Here is an 18,946-nt window from a genome sequence, read left to right as displayed (position 1 = left end):
TGGGCCCCTCCAGCCCCACAGGGCAGGTCCTGAACTCCTGGGTCCCTCCAGCCCCACAGGGCAGGTCCTGCTCCCTCTGAGCATCCCCAGGGTCAGTGTCCAGCTGCAGCTCCCCTGGATTCCCCTCTCTGGCTGTTCCTGATCCCATCCAACCACCCAGACACACAAAAGCTGCCCCACATTAAAGGAACCACAGGGGAAAGTAAAACCACCCAGCACAGAGGCTCCAAAAAAACAATGGCAGAGTTTTTATTCCCCTCAGTACAGGATGTCCTTTACAGCATCAGGTTTTCTTTACAAACAAACCCACTCCAGCCACACATGGATAGTGTTGTGAATCCCAGGATCTGCTGCTGGAGGCTCTAGGGAGGGGGAGGTCAATGCCCAGAGAAACCCCCAGGGCAGATCTGAGCTCAGGGCCCTGTGCCTGCCCTGCTGCTCTGGGCACAGCAATTCCCAAAGCTCAAACTGCTTCAAACCCCTCTGCAGGATGCACAGAGCTCAGGTTTGAGCAGACCTGATGAGTCAGCTCCACAAATCCTCCACACCTTCTCACACTCACACTTGGGGGGAGAAAAATATCTCAAAGCTAAGTCAGAGTCACTCAGCTGCTTCCTAATGAATTCCTACAGCTGACAGAAAAGGTTTTTCCCTTCCTGCCAGCAGTTTTAAGGGAGTTCTAAAGAGCTACCTGGGGAATGAATTAGTGCTTCCAACCCAAGTTACAAATCTATAAAACAGATTAGTGCACGTCACATAAGGCCACAAACACTGAGGTGTCAGAGATCCACTCGGGATCGTTCAACTTCAGCTTTTAATTAGCAAAAGCTTTTACCCCTCCTCTGCTGATTCCCAGCTCAGGGGGAGATGGAGATTCCTGAGCCCCCCAGGAGCTGCCAGGGACAGGGGGGGACAGGGATGGGCACAGCCAGGAGCTGCCAGGGACAGGGGGGGACAGGGATGGGCACAGCCAGGAGCTGCCAGGGACAAGGGGGACAGGGATGGGCACAGCCAGGAGCTGCTCCTGCCTGATCCAATCCCCCAGGCAGGGATGGGCACAGCCAGGAGCTGCTCCTGCTTGATCCAATTCCCCAGGCAGGGATAGATGGGCATAGCCAGGAGCTGCTCCCTTGTCCCAATTTCCCCTGGATTTGGGCAGGAACAAGCCCTGGGCAGGCTGGGCACCTGGATCTCTGCTCCCTTGTCCCAATTCCCCTGGATTTGGGCAGGAACAAGCCCTGGGCAGGCTGGGCACCTGGATCTCTGCTCCCTTGTCCCAATTCCCCTGGATTTGGGCAGGAACAGGCCCTGGGCAGGCTGGGGGTACCTGGATCTCTGCTCCTTTGTTCCAATCCCCCTGGATTTGGGCAGGAACAAGCCCTGGGCACCTGGATCTCTGCTCCTGCTGCTCCTCCCTTCCCAGCAGGATCCAGCCAAACAAATCCTCCCTCCCTGGGGGTTTTGGAGCTTTGGGATCTCAGTGAGATCAGCTTGGAGCCAGGCTGGCTCTTTTTGGGTCAGTAGCTTCTGAAGAGAGTTCCAGGCACTGCTTACCTTGACAGCTGGGACCACTGCCTTCAGGTCAAGTGTTAAAGTGCAGAACTTGGAGTCTTTGGGTTAAAAAGCGTCGATTCCCACAGGGAGGCTGAGAGCTGGGACTGGGACACAGACTGGGACAAAAGCTCTGCTCCTCTCTGATTCCAGCAGCTGCAAACCCTCCTGGCCAGGCAGCTGCTGTGTCTGTTCCACCAGGGCAGGATCAGGAACCTGGAGCTCCCAGAGGGGTTTGGTGGTGCCCAGGAGGAGCAGGCACTGCTGCAGCTCCTGCTGGGGGTGCAGCTCTCCCCACACCTCCAGGAACTTTGTAAACTGGCAATAAATAAGTCCAAGAGTGGTTGGTGGCTTAGAGAAAAGCAAGGTAGAAAAATCCGTGTTAGGTTGGTGGTGAAGCTTTGGTCTGAACGGGGCTGAGGCGTCTCTGAAGAGCCCTGGGAAGGATCCCTGGAACAATTCCTGTCCTGGGGCCTCAGAACATGAACAGTTCATCCTTCTCTGCTGGGCTGGGCTCCATTTTATTCCAGTCCACAGGGGACAGAGTCTCTGCACTCTGCATGTCCTGAGCTGTCAGCCCCGTGTCCAGCACCTGAGGGTTTGTCCTGGACTGGGCCAGTCTGAGGGGCACAGAAACACAGAGTGAGGCAGGGAGGAGAGAGGGGAACACAGAGAGAAACAGAAACACAGGGAGAAACAGAGAAACACAGGGGGAAACAGAGAAACACAGGGGGAAACAGAGAGAGAAACACAGAAACAGAGAGGGGAACACAGAGAGAAACAGAAACACAGGGGGAAACACAGGGAGAAACAGAGAGAGAAACACAGAAACAGAGAGGGGAACACAGAGAGAAACACAGGGGGAAACAGAGAGAAACACAAGAAAAGAGAGGAAAACAGAGAGAGAAACAGAGAAACACAGGGGGAAACAGAGAGAAACACAAGAAAAGAGAGGAAAACAGAGAGAGAAACAGAGAAACACAGGAGGAAACCCAAACACTGGAAAAGAGAGGGAAACACAGAGAGAAACCCAGAAGGAAATACAGGAAAAGAGAGGGAAGCAAGAGGAAAACCCAAAAGGAAACTCAGGGGGAAACCCAGGAAAAGAGAGGGAAACCTAGAGAGAAACAGAGAAACACAGGAGGAAACACAGAGTAAAACACAGGAAAAGAGAGGGAAACCCAGAAGGAAATACAGGAAAAGAGAGGGAAACCAAGAGGGAAACAAGAGGGAAACCCATTGGGATTTCATCCATGGGAGGCACAACATCCAAGAAGAGCCTGAGCTGAAGCCCCAGTTTTTAATGAAGAAGAGAAATGAGTGATGACGTGGCAGGAGTGGCTTGGGGAGTGCTGCAGGATGAGCAGAGCAGACCCTGAGTCACCAGAGGGCTCAGGGTGATGTGAGAGCTCAGCAATGCACAGCAAAGCTCAAAAACACCCTGTGGGGCAGGGGGAAAACAGAGAGAGCAGGGGGAAACACAAAACACAAACACAGAGCAGGGGGAAACACAAAACACAAACACAGAGCAGCACATCAATCAGCCCCAGGCTGGGATGAGGCTGCAGGGAAGGGGAAGCTGTAAATCATCCCTGAGAGCCAAACAGGACCCAAGGGCTGAGCAGGAACTGCTGCAAACTTCTCCTGCTCCTCCTGCACCTCCCAGGATGAGGAGGAAGAGGAGGAGGAAGAGGATGGGACCCCTAGAGAGCTCAGCAGCCCTGCCAGGACAGGCAGGAAAAGGCACCCGAGAGGAAATGGGTTTGTTTGGTTTTGCTCAGCAGGCAGGGGCAGGGAAGCCCTGAATTTGGAGAGGAAAGAGGAATAAACCCCAGGAACCCATGGAAAGAGGAATAAAGCCCAGGAACCCATGGAAAAAGAAATAAACCCCAGCAATCCATGGCCACACAGCCTGAGCCTGTGGGCTGAGGAGGAGCAAAGCCCCCAGTGGCTGAAGCTGAGCAAGCTGAGTGAAAAGGTGAGTGGGAGCAGCACAGCAAGTGCTGGGAATTAAACTCCCTATCACACACAGCCTCTCTCCAGCCTTAAAAGGTTGTCAAAATATTTGGCTTATCAGGCAGCCTTAAAGCCTATCTTTCAATTAGCAGCTGAGGCACTGATGGGGCAGCTCCCAGGCCAGATCCCAGCCCTGATTAGATTAAGGAGCTTTATTAAAACCCAGCCCCAGCCGAGCCTCTGGGGCTGCTCCGTGCTCAGGCTGGGCAGGGAGTGATGAGAATTACCTTGAGAACGCCTCGTCGAGCCCATCATCCATTTCCTTTGTCAGGAGATAAAAAGAGAGACAAGGAGTTGCTAAGAGAGCTGCACAAAAGTGTGGTTAGAGATCTGGCTCTGCACTCAGACAAAAAGAAATAAAAGCTGTTGGATTCTGAGTGCCTCAGTCACCTGCTCTGGATGTGCCTCTGTCCCAGTCCCAGGGAAAGGTGAATTCAGGGGTTTGTCCTTTCCTCCCCAGCTCCAGGGAAAGGTGAATTCAGGGGTTTTGTCCTTTGCCCCAGGGAAAGGTGAATTCAGGGGTTTTGTCCTTTCCTCCCCAGGGAAAGGTGAATTCAGGGGTTTTGTCCTTTCCTCCTCAGCTCCAGCTCCTGGACCCCTCTGAGCTAAAAGGGCAGCAGGGACTGACCCCTCATGGATCACTGCCAGCCCTGGAGGCCTCCCTGAGCCTCAGGCACCCCAGTTGGTCCCAGCTCAGCCCAGTTGGTCCCAGTTCAGCCCCCCAGGCTGCCCTTACCCACACCACGTTGTTGTTGACCGAGGGGCTGGGCCCAAAGCTGCTGTTGTCCAGCTCTGGGGACTCAGAGGTGCCCAGGGGGGTCCTGGCAGGGTCCTCCAGGTCCAGCAGGTTCCCCAGGGCTGCTGCTGTGGGCAGAGCACACAGGGAGTCAGGATGTGCAGCAAATTCCTGCAGGGTGACCCCAAATCTGAGCAGGGACCCAGCCCAGGGGTCCTGGGGAGCTCCCAGGGGTGCAGGGAGCCCCATCCCACCCCAGAAGTTTTTGGGGAGGCTCCTGGTGCCCACTCCTGGTCAGGATGAGCCCCAGGCCAGAGCAGCACCCTCAGCTCACAACATCTGACAATCCAAATCCTTCAGGGACATCCCCAACCTCTCAAGGACAATCCCCAAACCCCTCAGGGACATCCCAAATCCCCCAGGGACAATCCCCATCTGTCAGGGACATCCCCAAACCCCTCAGGGCCATCCCCAACCCCTCAGGGACATCCCAAACCCCTCAGGGACATCTCAAACCCCTCAAGGACAATTCCCATCCCTCAGAGACATCCCAAACCCCCCAGGGACATCCCAAACCCCTCAAGGACAATTCCCATCCCTCAGAGACATCCCAAACCCCCCAGGGACATCCCAAACCCCTCAAGGACAATCCCAAACCCTCCAGGGACATCCCCAAACCCCTCAGGGACATCCCAAATTCTCCAGGGACAATCCCCACCCCTCAGGGACATCCCCAAACCCCTCAGGCTGTCCCTATCCCTGGTCAGGACAATCCCAAACCCCTCAGGGACATCTCCAACCCCCCAGGGACAATCCCAAACCCCTCAGGGACAATCCCCAACTCTTCAGGGACAGTCCCAAACCTCTCAGGGACAATTCCTATCCCTCAGGGACATCTCAAACCCCATCAGGGACATCCCAAACACCTCAAGGACAATCCCAAACCCCCCAGGGACATCCCCAACCTCTCAAGGACAATCCCAAACCCCCCAGGGACATCCCACACACCCCAAGGACAATCTCCAAACCCCTCAGGGCCATCCCCACCCCAGTTCAGCCCCATCCCCACCCCACTCTCACCCGTGGCAGGGTGAGCAGGGCTGGCTGAGCCAGGGCTGCTGCTCCCCTCTGCTGCCAGGATCTTCTCCCTCTTCTCCTTCTCTGCAAAAGGAGCAAATCCCAACCCAGAGATGCCCTCAGTGCTGCCAGCTTTTGGGGAGGAGGGATGGGGACACCTGAGGCTGCTTCTGTCACCTCGTGGGAGGTGAAAGCAAAAACCCAACAGTGCCAGGGAGCAGGAGAGCCAAAATCTGCATTTCCAGGGGATTTGGGAGGCAGGGAAAAAGCTGCAAAACAGCAACAGCCCTGGGCAGAGGGGAGGATCTCACCTTCCTTTGCTGCCTGCCACAGCTCAAAGGCAATCCTGAAAGCCTGAGCCACGGTGAGGGTGACAGCCTGGGCCTGAGGGGAGAGAAAGGGGCTGGAATCACTGAAATATCTGAAATAAAGCACTGAAATATCTCTGAAATCACTGTCAGGGTGACAGCCTGGGCCTGAGGGGAGAGAAAGGGGCTGGAATCACTGAAATATCTGAAATAAAGCACTGAAATATCTCTGAAATCACTGTCAGGGTGACAGCCTGGGCCTGAGGGGAGAGAAAGGGGCTGGAATCACTAAAATACCTGAAATAAATCACTGAAATATCTGAAATCACTGAAATATTGGAAATAAAGCACTGAAATATCTGAAATCACTGAAATATTTGAAATCAATCAGTCAGGGTGACAGCCTGGGCCTGAGGGGAGAGAAAGGGGCTGGAATCACTGAAATATCGGAAATAAAGCACTGAAATATCTCTGAAATCACTGCAATCAATCAGTCAGGGTGACAGCCTGGGCCTGCAGGGAGCAGAGAGGCAGGGCATGGATGAAACCTCTGAAATCACTGAAATCTCTGCAATAATGGGAATCATGGACATCTCTGGAATCACTGAAATCAATCACTGAAACCACTGAAGTTTCTGAAATCTCTGCAATCAATCACTGAAACCTCTGACACCACTGAAATCTCTGAAATCAGGGAAATCATTGACATCTCTGAAATCTCTGACACCACTGAAATCTCTGAAATTGCTGAAATCTCTGAAGTAACTGAGCTCACTGGAGAATCTCTGAAATCACAAACACTCCCCACCCCCAGGCTGAGTTTGTTTTCCCCAGCTGGGGCTGCAGCCCTGGCAGGGCCATGGGGGTCCCAGCACCCCCAAAATGCAGCAGGGCCGGGGGGGCCCAGAGCCATCAGTGCCAATTAAAGCTGGCAAACAGGAGAGCTCTCTGAATGTCAGAGCTATTTACATCCCTGATGGAAGTGCAAATGCTTTATGGCAAAAAAGCCCTTAAATATGGTAATTAAGGATGAAACTCCTCACAGCTGTTTACAATTTCAGCTGTCACATCTGAATCAAGTTTAATAGACCCAGCTACTGCTGAGAATTACCCAGGAACTAAAAATATGGATTAATGAGATGGCTGTGACTGGGAGCTGTGGTGCTGCCCTGGGGAGGGCTGGCTGCCAGCCTGGGAGCAGGGATCACCTCAGCAGCAAGATGTTCCTGCATTTTAAAGACCAGGAAAAAGGAAATTATTCTGAGTTTTTGCCATAAAAAAGCTTTGGAGAACTTTATTTGGAGGGGGGATGCACTGAGCTGATACAGCACTGAGATAATGCTTTTAGCAGCAGGAAGATTTAAATTTTAATTTGCAGAGTGAGGCTTATCTTGGCTGTGCAAGGATGGGAGCACACACTGAGGAGAGGAGAGACAACTTGTGGATCCCATTATTCTCTCCAAGGGGGAAAAAAATGAGCTGGGAGAGGCAGAAATGTGAACAGAGCTGTGGGGGCTGAGCACTGAGGAGCTGGGGTAGGAATCCCTCAGGGTTTGGGGATTTGGGACATCCTGTCCCCCATGAGGAGGCACCAGGGAAGGATTTGGGGGCAGGGGGGTCTGGGCTGCCCCTCCTGGCACGGGCAGGGGGCTCAGCCCCAGCTCTGGCCCCTCCAGGGCTCTCCCTGCCCTGCTCCTCTCTCTGCTCCCCATCCTGGAGAGGAACCAGCAGGGAGGGATCCCAGGGGGGCCCAAAGGCAGAGCCAGACTCTGCCACAGCCAAATCCCTGCTCTGAGCTGCAGAAATGCCACCAAAAACTGTCCTGGAGCCCCTGGGCACCTCCTGCCCCTCTGCCAGGGTCAGGTCCTTGCAGGTGCCCTCAGCCTCACCCCAGAGGATCTCACCAGGCAGGACAAGGACCCAGCTGGGATGAGCAGCAGGGTGAGAGCCTGGGAGCTCTCCCTGAGCCCCCCTGCAGCCCCCCAGCCCCCTCCCCACCCTCACTGACCATTTTCCTCTTGGAGCACAGGAAGGCGTGGCACTCCAGGCTCTCGTTCAGCTGGTTCTGGGCAATGTAGGCAAACACTTTGTCGTGGCTCTTGTCTGCTGTGCAGTAGGAAATCCTGCAAGGCACAACAGCTCTGGGGACAGGCTCCCAGCCCTCCTGGGCTGCCAGCAGGAGCTGCCCAGCTCCAGGGCCCAGCAGGGAGCACGGGGATGTCACAGGGTTGGCACAAATCCCTCCCAGAGTGCAGGAGGTGATGGCAGGGAGAGAGGGCAGGGTGAGAGCCACAGGCACCAGGAAGAGACAAAGAGAGGAGAGAAAAGAGAAGAACAGAAAGAGGAGAAAGAAGGAGAAGAACAGAGAGAGGAGAAAGAAGGAGAAAACAGAGAAGAGGAGAGAGAAGAGAAAGAGAAGACAGAGAGAAGGGAGAAGAGAAAGAGAAGACAGAGAGAAGGGAGAAGAGAAAGAGAAGACAGAGAGAAGGGAGAAGAGAAAGAGGAGAGAAGAGACTGTAAATTCTGTGTCAGGGTCCCTGAATTGATGCCCAGCCCTGTGCAGCAGCCAGGCTGCTGAAGAGCAGCCCAGAGCAGCAGCCCTGGTGAGGAGAGAAGCCCAGGACTCACCTGTAAATGGAGATGTTCTCGATGAGCTCGTTGGTGCTGCTGTCCCTCAGCACAATTCCCCGGGGTGACACTTTCAGGGTCACCTTCTGCAGCTTCTTGCCACTTGCCTTTGCCTTTGGGAGGGGAAAGTGCCAGGTTTGGAACTCTGCCACCCCCAGAAAGTGCCAGGCTTTGAACCCTGCCACCTCCACAGGGGTGGGAGCAGGTTCTGGGGACAGGGACACACCTGGGGAGTGGGGGGAAAAGGGATGGGGGATGGCTGGGAATGTGCTGGGGATGAGGGGATGGCTGGAAATGTACTGGGAATGTGCTGGGAATCAGGGGGTGGTTGGAAATCCACCCCTCTGGGTTACAGTGGCTGTGCTGGCTGGGATCTGGAGCTGCCCCTCTCCCAACCCCCCAAATCCTGGGCAGGAGCACCCAGAACAGCTCTGGCCATGCTCCAGACACTGTCCCTGCCTGCTGAGGTGACCCAGCCCCAGGGCAGGCTGACTCCAGCAGGTCAGAGCCTCCTCACACCCCTGGCTTATCAGGGGAGCCAGAGCTCAGCACAGAGCAGCACCCACAGAGTGTCCCATCCCAGAGCCTGGGCTGGGCCCAGTGCCTGCAACTGCCTGCAACCCCAAATTCCCTGGAAATCCCAGAGTCCCTGGAGCTGCAATCCCAAAGTCCCTGGAGCTGCAATCCCCAAATTCCCTGGAGCTGCAATCCCAACACGTCTGGAAATCCCGAAGTCCCTGGAGCTACAATCCCAAACACCCCTGGAAATCCCAAATTCCCTGGAGCTGCAATCCCAACACTTCTGGAAATCCCAAATTCCCTGGAGCTGCAATCCCCAAAGTCCCTGGAGCTGCAATCCCAAATTCCCTGGAGCTGCAATCCCAACACTTCTGGAAATCCCAAAGTCCCTGGAGCTGCAATCCCAAAGTCCCTGGAGCTGCAATCCCAACACGTCTGGAAATCCCAAAGTCCCTGAAGCTGCAATCCCCAAAGTCCCTGGAGCTACAATCCCAATACATCTGGAAATCCCAAAGTCCCTGGAGCTACAATCCCAATACATCTGGAAATCCCAAATTCCCTGGAGCTGCAATCCCAATACATCTGGAAATCCCAAAGTCCCTGGAGCTACAATCCCAAACACCCCTGGAAATCCCAAATTCCCTGAAGCTGCAATCCCCAAAGTCCCTGGAGCTGCAATCCCAAATTCCCTGGAGCTGCAATCCCAATACATCTGGAAATCCCAAATTCCCTGGAGCTGCAATCCCAACACTTCTGGAAATCCCAAATTCCCTGGAGCTGCAATCCCAACACTTCTGGAAATCCCAAATTCCCTGGAGCTGCAATCCCAACACGTCTAGAAATCCCAACAACCCTGGAGCTGCAAATCCTGAGCCCCTGGACCTTCAATCCCAACCCCTCTGGAGCTGCAATCCCAACACATCTGGAATTCCCAAACAGCCCTGGAGCTGCAGCTCTGAAACCCTTCCCATTGCACCCCCAAGACCAGGGCCAGCAGGGACACTCACGGTGGCCACGATCCTCTTGACAGCGGCTGCAGAGAGCTCCTCTCCCTTGGGCTGCTCCACCAGGGTCATGCCCAGGTACTTGAGGGTGAAGAGCATCCCCTCCAGCAGCGTCTCCCTCGTGTCTGTCCAGTTCTCAGGCAGCTCTGGGGACACAAGGGAGGCTCCTGGAGTCACACACAGCCAGGACAGCCCCAGGGCACCCTGTTCACCTCCCAGGCAGCAAAAACAAACCCCAAAAGCTTCCCACGAGGCACAGCACACAGCAGCGACCCTTGAGGAGCCCCCAGGGCAGTGACCTGACCCTGCTCAGCATCCCCTGCACAAGGAGGATCAGGAGGGATTTGCTGCTAAGCTCGGGCAGCTGCTGGGATCCAGGTGAGGTGACTCAGTCACCTGCAGCTCGGGAGGAGAGGTCACTGCTGTCCCCTCCCTGGGCTGCTGGGGGGTTCTAAACACAGGATAAACGTGGGGCCAAGGCCAAAGGCAGGCGGGGGCTCCTAAACCTGGAATTCCAGAGCTGGAGCCAAAACCAACCCAGGATGTGCTGAAGGAGCAGGAGGCAAAACCCAGAGCCCTGGGCAGGGATGGGAGAGAAAAACCAGCCCTGGGGAGGGACAGGAGAGAAAAACCAGCCCTGAGGCTGCACTGCCTCCAGTGGGGCCAAACTCAGAGCTCCAGGCACCCCTTGGGGGATGCTGGGCACACCTGGGGAGTGCTGGGCACAGCTGGGGAGTGCCAGGCACACCTGCGGGGCTGGGGGCACCTGGGCACGCCCTGGAGCTCGCCGAGGTGACTCAGGCTCCCAGATAAGCCACAAACACGCTGCCACCACTCCCAGCGGGGCTGTGGCTGGGAGGGGTCCCCAGGGTGGGGGTCTCACCTGGCACACCTGGAGAGGGGCAGGGAATGCCCAAGGACGGGGGGGGATGCTGCAATAACCTGCATTTCCAAAAGCCAGGGGTGCAGCCCTGGCTGATGCCAGGTGTCTCCTGTGCCAAGGACGGGCACTGGCCACAAACCCCCGAGCTTGGGGACCCTGTGACGCCACCAGCAGCGAGGCCCAGGGCAAGAACAGGGCAAGCAAAGCTCCTGGCACGGAAATAAAGCGCTTTAACCGCGGCCACCGAAGGGCTCTGGGAGGGGAAGGGCAGCCCGGGGACAGCACAGCCACATCCCGGGGATGGCACGGCCACATCCCGGGGACAGCACGGCCACATCCAGGGGATGGCACGGCAACATCCGGGGGCACCGGGGGCTCTGCAAGGTCCCAGCCCTCCCAGTGACCCCACAGCCCCCTCAGTGGCCCCACAGCCCCCCCAGTAGCCACCCCCAGCCCGGGTGTCCCCGCCGTGCCGGTCCCTGTCCCCGCTGTCCCCGCCCGGTCCCACCGGAGCAGCCACAGCTCCGCGGTGGCCCCGGGGGTCCGTGGTGGCCCCGCCCGGCCCCGCGTGGCCGCTCGCCACGGGGCCATCGATCGTGGCACGGAGCCAGAGCGGGGCGAGGTCACCGAGTGCCCGGCGGGGCAGAGCCCGGGCTGGGGACAGGGGGACACGGGGACAGGGCCACCCCCAGCCCGGGGAAAGCGGCGCGCAAGGGGCGGAGCAAAACGTGAGGCGAAAAGTGAGGGGAAAAGTGACGCGAAAAGTGCAAAAAGAGCGGCGGGAGAGGCCCAAAGTAAAGCGGGAGGCGAGTGCGGGCGGCCGGGAGGAAAGGGAGAGAGCGGGCGGGGAAAAGTGAGGGGAAAGAGCCGGGAAAGCGAGCGGGGTTTGGGGTGCCGCGTTCGGGGGTGCCGGGGTCGGGTCCGCTCTCACTCTTGTGCCGCCCGCCGGCCCAGGGCGCTCGGGGCACGCTGGGGCTCCGCAGCAGGGCCCGGCCCGCGGAGCGCAGCGCGTCCATCCCGGCCCGGCCCGGCCCGGCCCGGCCACAACTCCGCCGTGAGGGAGCGGGGCGGGGCCATGCAAATGAGCAGTGACGTCACGGGACACACCCTGGGGTGGGACACGCCCACCGGGGGGGGCAAAGCTGAGGGGGGATCGTGAGGGGGGACCCAAAAACGGCGGGAAGCCCAAAAACTGTGAGGAGACCCCAAAAACTGTGAGGAGATCCTAAAAACTGTGAGGAGACCCTAAAAACTGTGAGGAGATCCTAAAATTGCGGGGAAACAAAAATCCTCGGGGATCCTAAAACTGTGTGGGGATCCTAAAACTGCTGAGGGACCCCAAACTGCACAGGGATCCCAAAACTACCGGGGGATCCCAAAGCTGAGGGGGGGATCCTGAGGGGGGATCCCAAAAACCGCGGGAACCCCAAAAACTGTGAGGAGATCCTAAAATTGCGGGGTTTCAAAACTGCGGGGGATTCTAAAAACTGCACAGGGATCCTAAAAACTGCAGGGAGACCCCAAAAACTGCGGGAACCCAAAAATCCTCGGGGATCCTAAAACTGCTGAGGGACTCCAGACTGCACAGGGATCCCAATAATGCGGGGGGATCCCAAAGCTGAGAGGGGACCTCAAAATGCAGAGTCCCAAAACTTTGCGGGGATCCTAAAAACTGCGTGGAGATCCAAAAACTGTGTGGGGACCCCAAAACTGAGGGGTCACAAAACTCCTCAGGGATCCCAAAAACTGTGCAGGGATCCTGAAACTGTGTAGGATCCCAAAAACCGTGTGGGGACCCCAAAACTACGGGGTCCCAAAAATCCTCGGGGATCCTAAAACTGCACAGGGACTCAAAACTGCGAGGGGATCTTAAAATTCTGAGGGGTACCAAAAGTTCCTTGGAGTCCCCAAAAACTGTGTGGGGTCCCCAAAGTTGTGCAGGGTCCCATAAACTGAGGTGTCCCTAAAATCGTGCAGGGACCCCAAAAGTTCTGTGGGATCCCCTAAAGATCTGCAGGGACCCGAAAGCTCCACAGAGATCCCAAAAACTGCAGGGTCCCCAAAACTTCAGAGTCCCCAGAGTGTGCAGGGTCCCAAAAAACTCTGCAGGGTCCCCAAAAACTGAAGGATCCCAAAAGCTGTGCCTGCTTTGAGTCTGAGCACATGGAAGAACAAACTTCACTGAGTCCTGGGCCTGCAGAGCAGTGATTTTTTTTGGGGAAACCTCCTTGCTCTCTTCTGCTTTTTAAATTTTTTTATATTTTTTTTTGCTGTGTTTTCCCAGCTGGGGGCTGTCCCTGAATTATTATTTTTTTTCCAGCAATCTTTGTAAGGAATTTGCAGCCCTGGCTCCAAGGCCGGTGGCAGGAGGGTGGCTGCTCTTTGCTGCTCTAATGAACAAACCCAGCTTTGCTCTCTGCTCCTGCTCTCAGCCAAGTGCGTTTATTAAATCAGCACCTCGGGGCTGTTCAGGGTGATCCCGGGGAACCTGGGATCTGTCAGAGCCAGCCCCCTCAGGAATGGCTGAGGGCTCCAATTCCCAATTCCTGGAGAGAAGAACAAACCCTGCTGCCATTTCCTCTGCTCCCCCTCCCTCTGGCATTTCATTCGGGAGGGAACAACCACAGCGGTTCCAGATGTGCTGCCATCGACACTGAGCTTGGGAAGGGGATCCCAAAGGGTTCCCCAAGGGAAAAAAAACCCAAAACTTTTCTTTTTCTGCTTGGGATTATCCTGGGTCTCTCCCCCTGATGATCCCTCATCCCCCATTAAATTAAAAATTTAAAAATGAAGAGTATAAAATTAAAATTAAAATCAATTTTTTAAAAGAGTATAAAAAAGAAATTCCCCAGATTCCCCAAATTCCCCAAATTCCCCAGCCCAGGATCAGCCCAGCTCACCCCACCCGGCTGAACCCACCCCCCACTGCAGTAAATCTGATTTACAGGACTCCAATTACCACAGGCATTAACAATTCCTTAATGAGTCAATTAACACACTCTGGAGAAAGGACATTATGAGTGTGGTGGCATCAAATGGTCACAAATAAAAATCTGAGCAGGCTGCAAAACCCCACAGACAGCCCCGGGAGCAGCCGGGTTTTACCCTGACAGAGAACTGAGGATGGGAAAAAAACCACCCTCAGTGCCGGCTGTGCTGGAGGCAGGAGGAGCCTGGCACAGCCTGGCACAGCTGGAACAGCTGGAACAGCTGGCACAGCCTGGCTGGGGGGGGCTGGGGTGCCAGGCAGGGATCCTGACTCTGCTGGGATTGTTCTGACCCCACTGGGAGGGCCCTGACCCCATTAGGAGGGTCCTGACCCCTCTGGGATGGTGCAAACTCTGCTGGGATGATCCTGATCCCTCTGGGATGGGTCTGACCCCTCTGGGGTTCTCCTGACCCCATTAGGATGATCCTGACCCCTCTGGGATGGTCCTGACCCCATTGGGATGGTCCTGACCCCACTGGGATTCTCCTGACCGCTCTGGGATGCTTCTGACCCCATTAGGATTTTCCTGAGCCCTTTGAGATTCTCCTGACCCCATTGGGATGATCCTGACCCTGTTAGGAGGGCCCTGACCCCTCTGGGATGGTTCTGACCCCATCAGGATGATCCTGACCCTGTTAGGATGGGTCTGACCTCATTGGGAAGGCCCTGATCCCATTGGGATTCTCCTGACCCCATTGGGATGCTCCTGATCCCTCTGGGATGGTGCAAACTCTGCTGGGATGATCCTGGCCCCTCTGGGATGATCCTGACCCCATTGGGAGGGCCCTGACCCCTCTGGGATTCTCCTGGCCCCGTTAGGAAGGCTCTGACCCCACTGGGATGGTGCAAACTCTGCTGGGATGATCCTGACCGCTCTGGGATGCTTCTGACTCCATTAGGATTTTCCTGAGCCCATTGGGATGCTCCTGATCCCTCTGGGATGGTGCAAACTCTGCTGGGATAATCCTGACCCCATTAAGATTTTCCTGACCCCATTGGGATTCTCCTGCCCCCATCAAGATGCTCCTGACCCCTCTGGGATGGTTCTGACCCCATCAGGATGATCCTGACCCTGTAAGGATGGGTCTGACCTCATTGGGAGGGCCCTGACCCCATTAGGATGATCCTGACCCCATTGGGATGCTCCTGATCCCTCTGGGATGGTGCAAACTCTGCTGAGATGATCCTGACCCCACTGGGATGATCTTGACCCCATTAGGAAGATCCTGACCCCACTGGGATGATTCTGACGCTGCTGGGATGATCCTGACCCCGTTAGGAGGGCCCTGACCCTGTTAGGATGGGTCTGACCCCATTGGGAGTGTCCTGACCCCATCAGGATGCTCCTGACCCTGTTAGGAGGATCCTGACCCCATTGGGATGGTCCTGACCCCTCTGGGATGGTCCTGACCCCATCAGGAGGGCCCTGACCTCATTGGGATGGTGCAAACTTTGCTGGGATTCTCCTGACCCCTCTGGGATGATCCTGACCCCATTAGGAAGGCCTTGACCTCAGTGGGATGGTGCAAACTCTGCTGGGATGATCCTGACCCCATTGGGATGCTCCTGATCCCATCAGGAGGGTCCTGACCCCACTGGGATGGTGCAAACTCTGCTGGGATGATCCCGACCCCATTAGGAAGATCCTGACCCCATTGGGATTCTCCTGACCCCATCAGGAGGGCCCTGACCCCATTGGGATGATCCTGACCCCATTGGGATGGTGCAAACTCTGCTGGGATGGTCCTGACCCCATCAGGGGGGCCCTGACCCCATCAGGATGGGTCTGACCCCATTAGGATGATCCTGACCCCATTGGGACTCTTCTGACCCCATCAGGATGATCCTGACCCCATTGGGATGCTCCTGATCCCTCTGGGATGGTCCTGACCCCTCTGGGATGGTCCTGACCCCATTAGGATGGTTCTGACCCTGTTAGGAGGGTCCTGACCCCACTGGGATGGTGCAAACTCTGCTGGGATGATCCCGACCCCATTAGGACGGTCCTGACCCCATCAGGGGGGCCCTGACCCCATCAGGATGGGTCTGACCCCATTAGGAAGGTCCTGACCCCATTGGGATGCTCCTGACCCCATCAGGAGGGCCCTGACCCCATTGGGAGGGCCCCCCCTCCTGCCCCCAGGAGATTTTCCCAATGTGTTTTTCAATTAAAATTAAAAAAAAAAAAGGATTTTAATGAAAGCATCTCCAAAGTGACATTGTCACTGCTGCTGCTGCCATGGCAACCCCAGTTTGTTTTTTGGAGCTGTTCCACAGGAATGAATCCAAACTCCCCTGCACAGCTTCCCAAAAAAAGGGAAAAAAACCCCAAAACTTTTCCTTTTCTGCTTGGGATTATCCTGGGTCTCTCCCCCTGCTGATCCCTCATCCCCCATTAAATTAAAAATTAAATTAAAAAAAAATTAAAAAAAAAATTGTACAAAATTAAAATTAAAATCAATTTTTAAAAAGAGTATATAAAAGAAATATTCTAAAAATCTTTCTGTGTTCTAAATATTCTAAAGATGTATTCTGATTTCTCTTTTTTTTTGTTTGAATTCTATGGACAAAGTTTTTGAGGCTATAAATGCACATTTTTGTGGCTATAAATGCACTTTTTTATGGGTATAACCCTCCCTTTTCTGGGTATAAACACACAAATTTTCTGGGTATAAACTCCCATTTTTGTGGTTATAAACACTCAGTTTTTGTGGGTATAACTCCCCCTTTTTGAGGGTATAAATCCTCCTTTTTGAGGGTATAAATCCTCCTTTTTGAGGGTATAAATGCACTTTTCTGTGGGTACAAACCCTCCTTTTTGTGGCTATAAATCCCCATTTTTCTGGGTATAAACACCCAATTTTTCTGGGTATAACTCCCCCTTTTTGTGGCTATAAATGCACATTTCTGTGAGTATAAATCCACTTTTTTTGTGGGTAAAACTCCCCATTTTTACCTTTTGTGATTTTTCCCTGCACAGCCCAAACCCAAACCCCAAACTGCTCTGGCAGGGGGGGAGAAAAGTGAAAAAAACAAATAAAACTCAAATAAAATCTGAACAAAACCCAAATAAAATCTAAAAAAAACCCCAAATAAAACCTCAAATAAAACCTGAATAAACCCCAAATAAACCCCAAATAAAGCCCCAAAAAATCCAAATAAAACCCCAAAAAACCCCAAATAAAATCCAAATAAAACGCAGCAAAAGCCCAAATAAAACCTAATAAAACCCAAATGAAACCCAAATAAACCCCAAATAAAACCCCAAATAAAACCCCACTAAACCCCAAATAAAACCCCAATAAACCCCCAAAAAATCCCAAATAAAACCCCGAATATAACCCCAAATAAACCCCAATAAAACCCAAATAAAACCCCAATAAAACCCCAAATAAACCCCCAATAAAACCCCAATAAACCCCAAATAAACCCCAATTAAACCCCAATAAAACCCAAGGAAAGCCCCAAATAAACCCCCAATAAAACCCCAATAAACCCCCAATAAAACCCCAAATAAAACCCCAATTAACCCCCAAATAAACCCCAAATAAAACCCCAATAAAACCCCAATTAAACCCAAATAAAAACCAAATAAACCCCAAATAAAACACCAAATAAAACCCCAAAAAACCCAAAATAAAGCCCAAATAAAACCCAATAAAATCCCAATAAAATCCAAATAAACCCCCAATAAAACCCCAAATAAACCCCCAATAAACCTCCAACAAAACCCAAATAAAACCCAAATATAACCCCAAATATAACCCAAATTAAACCCCAATTAAACCCCAATAAAAGCCCAATAAAGCCCAAATAAAACCCCAATAAACCCCAAATAAACCCCAAATAAAACCCCAATAAAACCCCAATAAACCCCCAATAAAGCCCCAATAAAACCCCAGGAAAGCCCCAGCAGTGCAGTTTTTATTGGGCCCTCGGGGGTCTCTGAGCACAGCAATTCCCAGCTCCCCCTCCCTGCCCTGGGGGCTCCAGGAACAATTCTGAATTTTTATTTGGCCAAAAGGAGCAGAAATTGGAACCTGGGACCCAAAATTCAGCAGCAGCTCCGGGAGGGGCTGGACACAGAACTGGATAAAAGAGAGGAAAAAAAATCAACTTTAAACCATTGAGTTTCCTCTTGAAATCTCTTTTTTTTTTTGTTTTTTTTTTTTTTCCCAAGGCACTGTGAACAATTCTCCAAGCAAACACCACTGGGGATATGAACAGAAAATGTCACACCACGAGCACCAGCACATCAGCAGCTCTTCTTTATTCCTTCAACAACGCCCCTGGAATTTGTTTGGTCCTTTGAGAGGGGGGGAAAAAAAAATTCAAATTATCTTCTGCAACATCCATGTGTTTGTATTGGACACATTTATATTTATATTGATATTTATTTGTGGGTTGGTTTAAATTGCACTGGGAGAACTGAAGGGTGAATCTGCAAATCCAAATTGAGCATGAAATAAAAATCTGAGGAGAAACCAAGCAAAGCCCTGTGGGGATTTTTTTGTTTTTTTTTTTCAAGAGGAAACCATGCAAGATTACATAAAAAGGCAAAAATTGGCTACTTGAAAAAACCCAAGAATTGTTTTTTTCTCTTTTTAATGCGTTGGCCAAGGAAAAACAAATCTCCAAATTCTGTGAGGTTCCCTAAAAATTTACAAGAAAAAGAAAAAAAAAAAAATTCCAAAAAACCAGATGGGCATTTCTAGTTCAATGCTCTTTTCTCCTGCTGGAAATGACAACAAACACAGTTCCCACAGCACAGAATTTGCAGAGCAGCCTGGCTGGCCTCATTTCTTCAGGGGCTGGTACACAGAGGCGTTGGGGTCCAGCCCAGAGGGGTTGGGCTCCACAAACTTGGCCGAGTAATGCGGGGCCACGGCGCTGAGCGTGCTGGTGGCGGCGCTGTACGAGATGCTGGGCATCACTGCCATCACCTCTGCAATCTTCTGCTTCAGCTCCTTGATCTCCTGGTCCTTCTGCAGGATCTGACCTGTGAGAGCAGAGGGACAGTCAGGGGCTGCAGGTGCTGGGAGTCCTGGAATCAGCTCCTAAATCCTGGAATCAGCACCTAAATACTGAAATCAGCTCCTAAATCCTGAAATCAGCACCTGAGTCCTGAAATCAGCTCCTAAATACTGAAATCAGCATCTGGGAGCTCTGAAATCAGCACCTAAATACTGAAATCAGCTCCTAAATCCTGAAATCAGCTCCTGAAATCAGCTCCTA

General features: G+C 53.4%; 2 protein-coding genes and 1 long non-coding RNA gene across 3 annotated transcripts in view; 1 reads left to right on the top strand and 2 right to left on the bottom strand.

Moving 5' to 3' along the window:
• Positions 1 to 1,055: 1,055 nt before the first annotated feature.
• On the bottom strand, positions 1,056 to 11,738 carry LDLRAP1 (low density lipoprotein receptor adaptor protein 1). Its single transcript, XM_033080614.1, has 9 exons — positions 11,654 to 11,738; positions 9,843 to 9,985; positions 8,317 to 8,429; positions 7,697 to 7,811; positions 5,692 to 5,764; positions 5,384 to 5,464; positions 4,304 to 4,431; positions 3,795 to 3,829; positions 1,056 to 2,171 (listed from the first exon to the last, which is right to left on the bottom strand). Exons 1-9 carry the CDS (start codon positions 11,736 to 11,738, stop codon positions 2,027 to 2,029), a joined length of 918 nt encoding a protein of 305 aa, XP_032936505.1. The 3' UTR covers positions 1,056 to 2,026.
• LOC117007434 lies at positions 11,345 to 18,144 on the top strand. Its single transcript, XR_004420129.2, has 2 exons — positions 11,345 to 11,516; positions 17,892 to 18,144. It is a non-coding gene; the product is annotated as an uncharacterized LOC117007434 (long non-coding RNA).
• MACO1 (macoilin 1) overlaps positions 17,963 to 18,946 on the bottom strand; it is a 31,087-nt gene continuing 30,103 nt past the window's right edge. Inside the window, exon 11 of the mRNA XM_033080610.1 lies at positions 17,963 to 18,710. Within this exon, the coding sequence (XP_032936501.1) occupies positions 18,508 to 18,710 (203 nt within the window). The 3' untranslated portion in view covers positions 17,963 to 18,507. The remainder of the gene's footprint in view (positions 18,711 to 18,946) is intronic.

The sequence above is a fragment of the Catharus ustulatus genome, chromosome 26 (genome assembly GCF_009819885.2).
Source record: "Catharus ustulatus isolate bCatUst1 chromosome 26, bCatUst1.pri.v2, whole genome shotgun sequence".
NCBI classification, from domain to species: Eukaryota; Metazoa; Chordata; class Aves; order Passeriformes; family Turdidae; genus Catharus; species Catharus ustulatus.
The sequence above is the reverse complement of the archived record's forward strand: the minus strand, read 5'-3'. Positions and strand labels throughout refer to the sequence as shown.

Excerpts from the sequence above, each read along its gene's own strand:
- LDLRAP1 (XM_033080614.1), bottom strand. The coding sequence starts at position 11,738 with ATGGACGCGCTGCGCTCCGCGGGCCGGGCCCTGCTGCGGAGCCCCAGC. Across the intron at positions 7,812-8,316 it reads GAGAACATCTCCATTTACAG|GATTTCCTACTGCACAGCAG; the intron begins GTGAGTCCTGGG and ends TGTGCCTTGCAG. Across the intron at positions 5,765-7,696 it reads TGTGCTCCAAGAGGAAAATG|GCCCAGGCTGTCACCCTCAC; the intron begins GTCAGTGAGGGT and ends CTCTCCCCTCAG.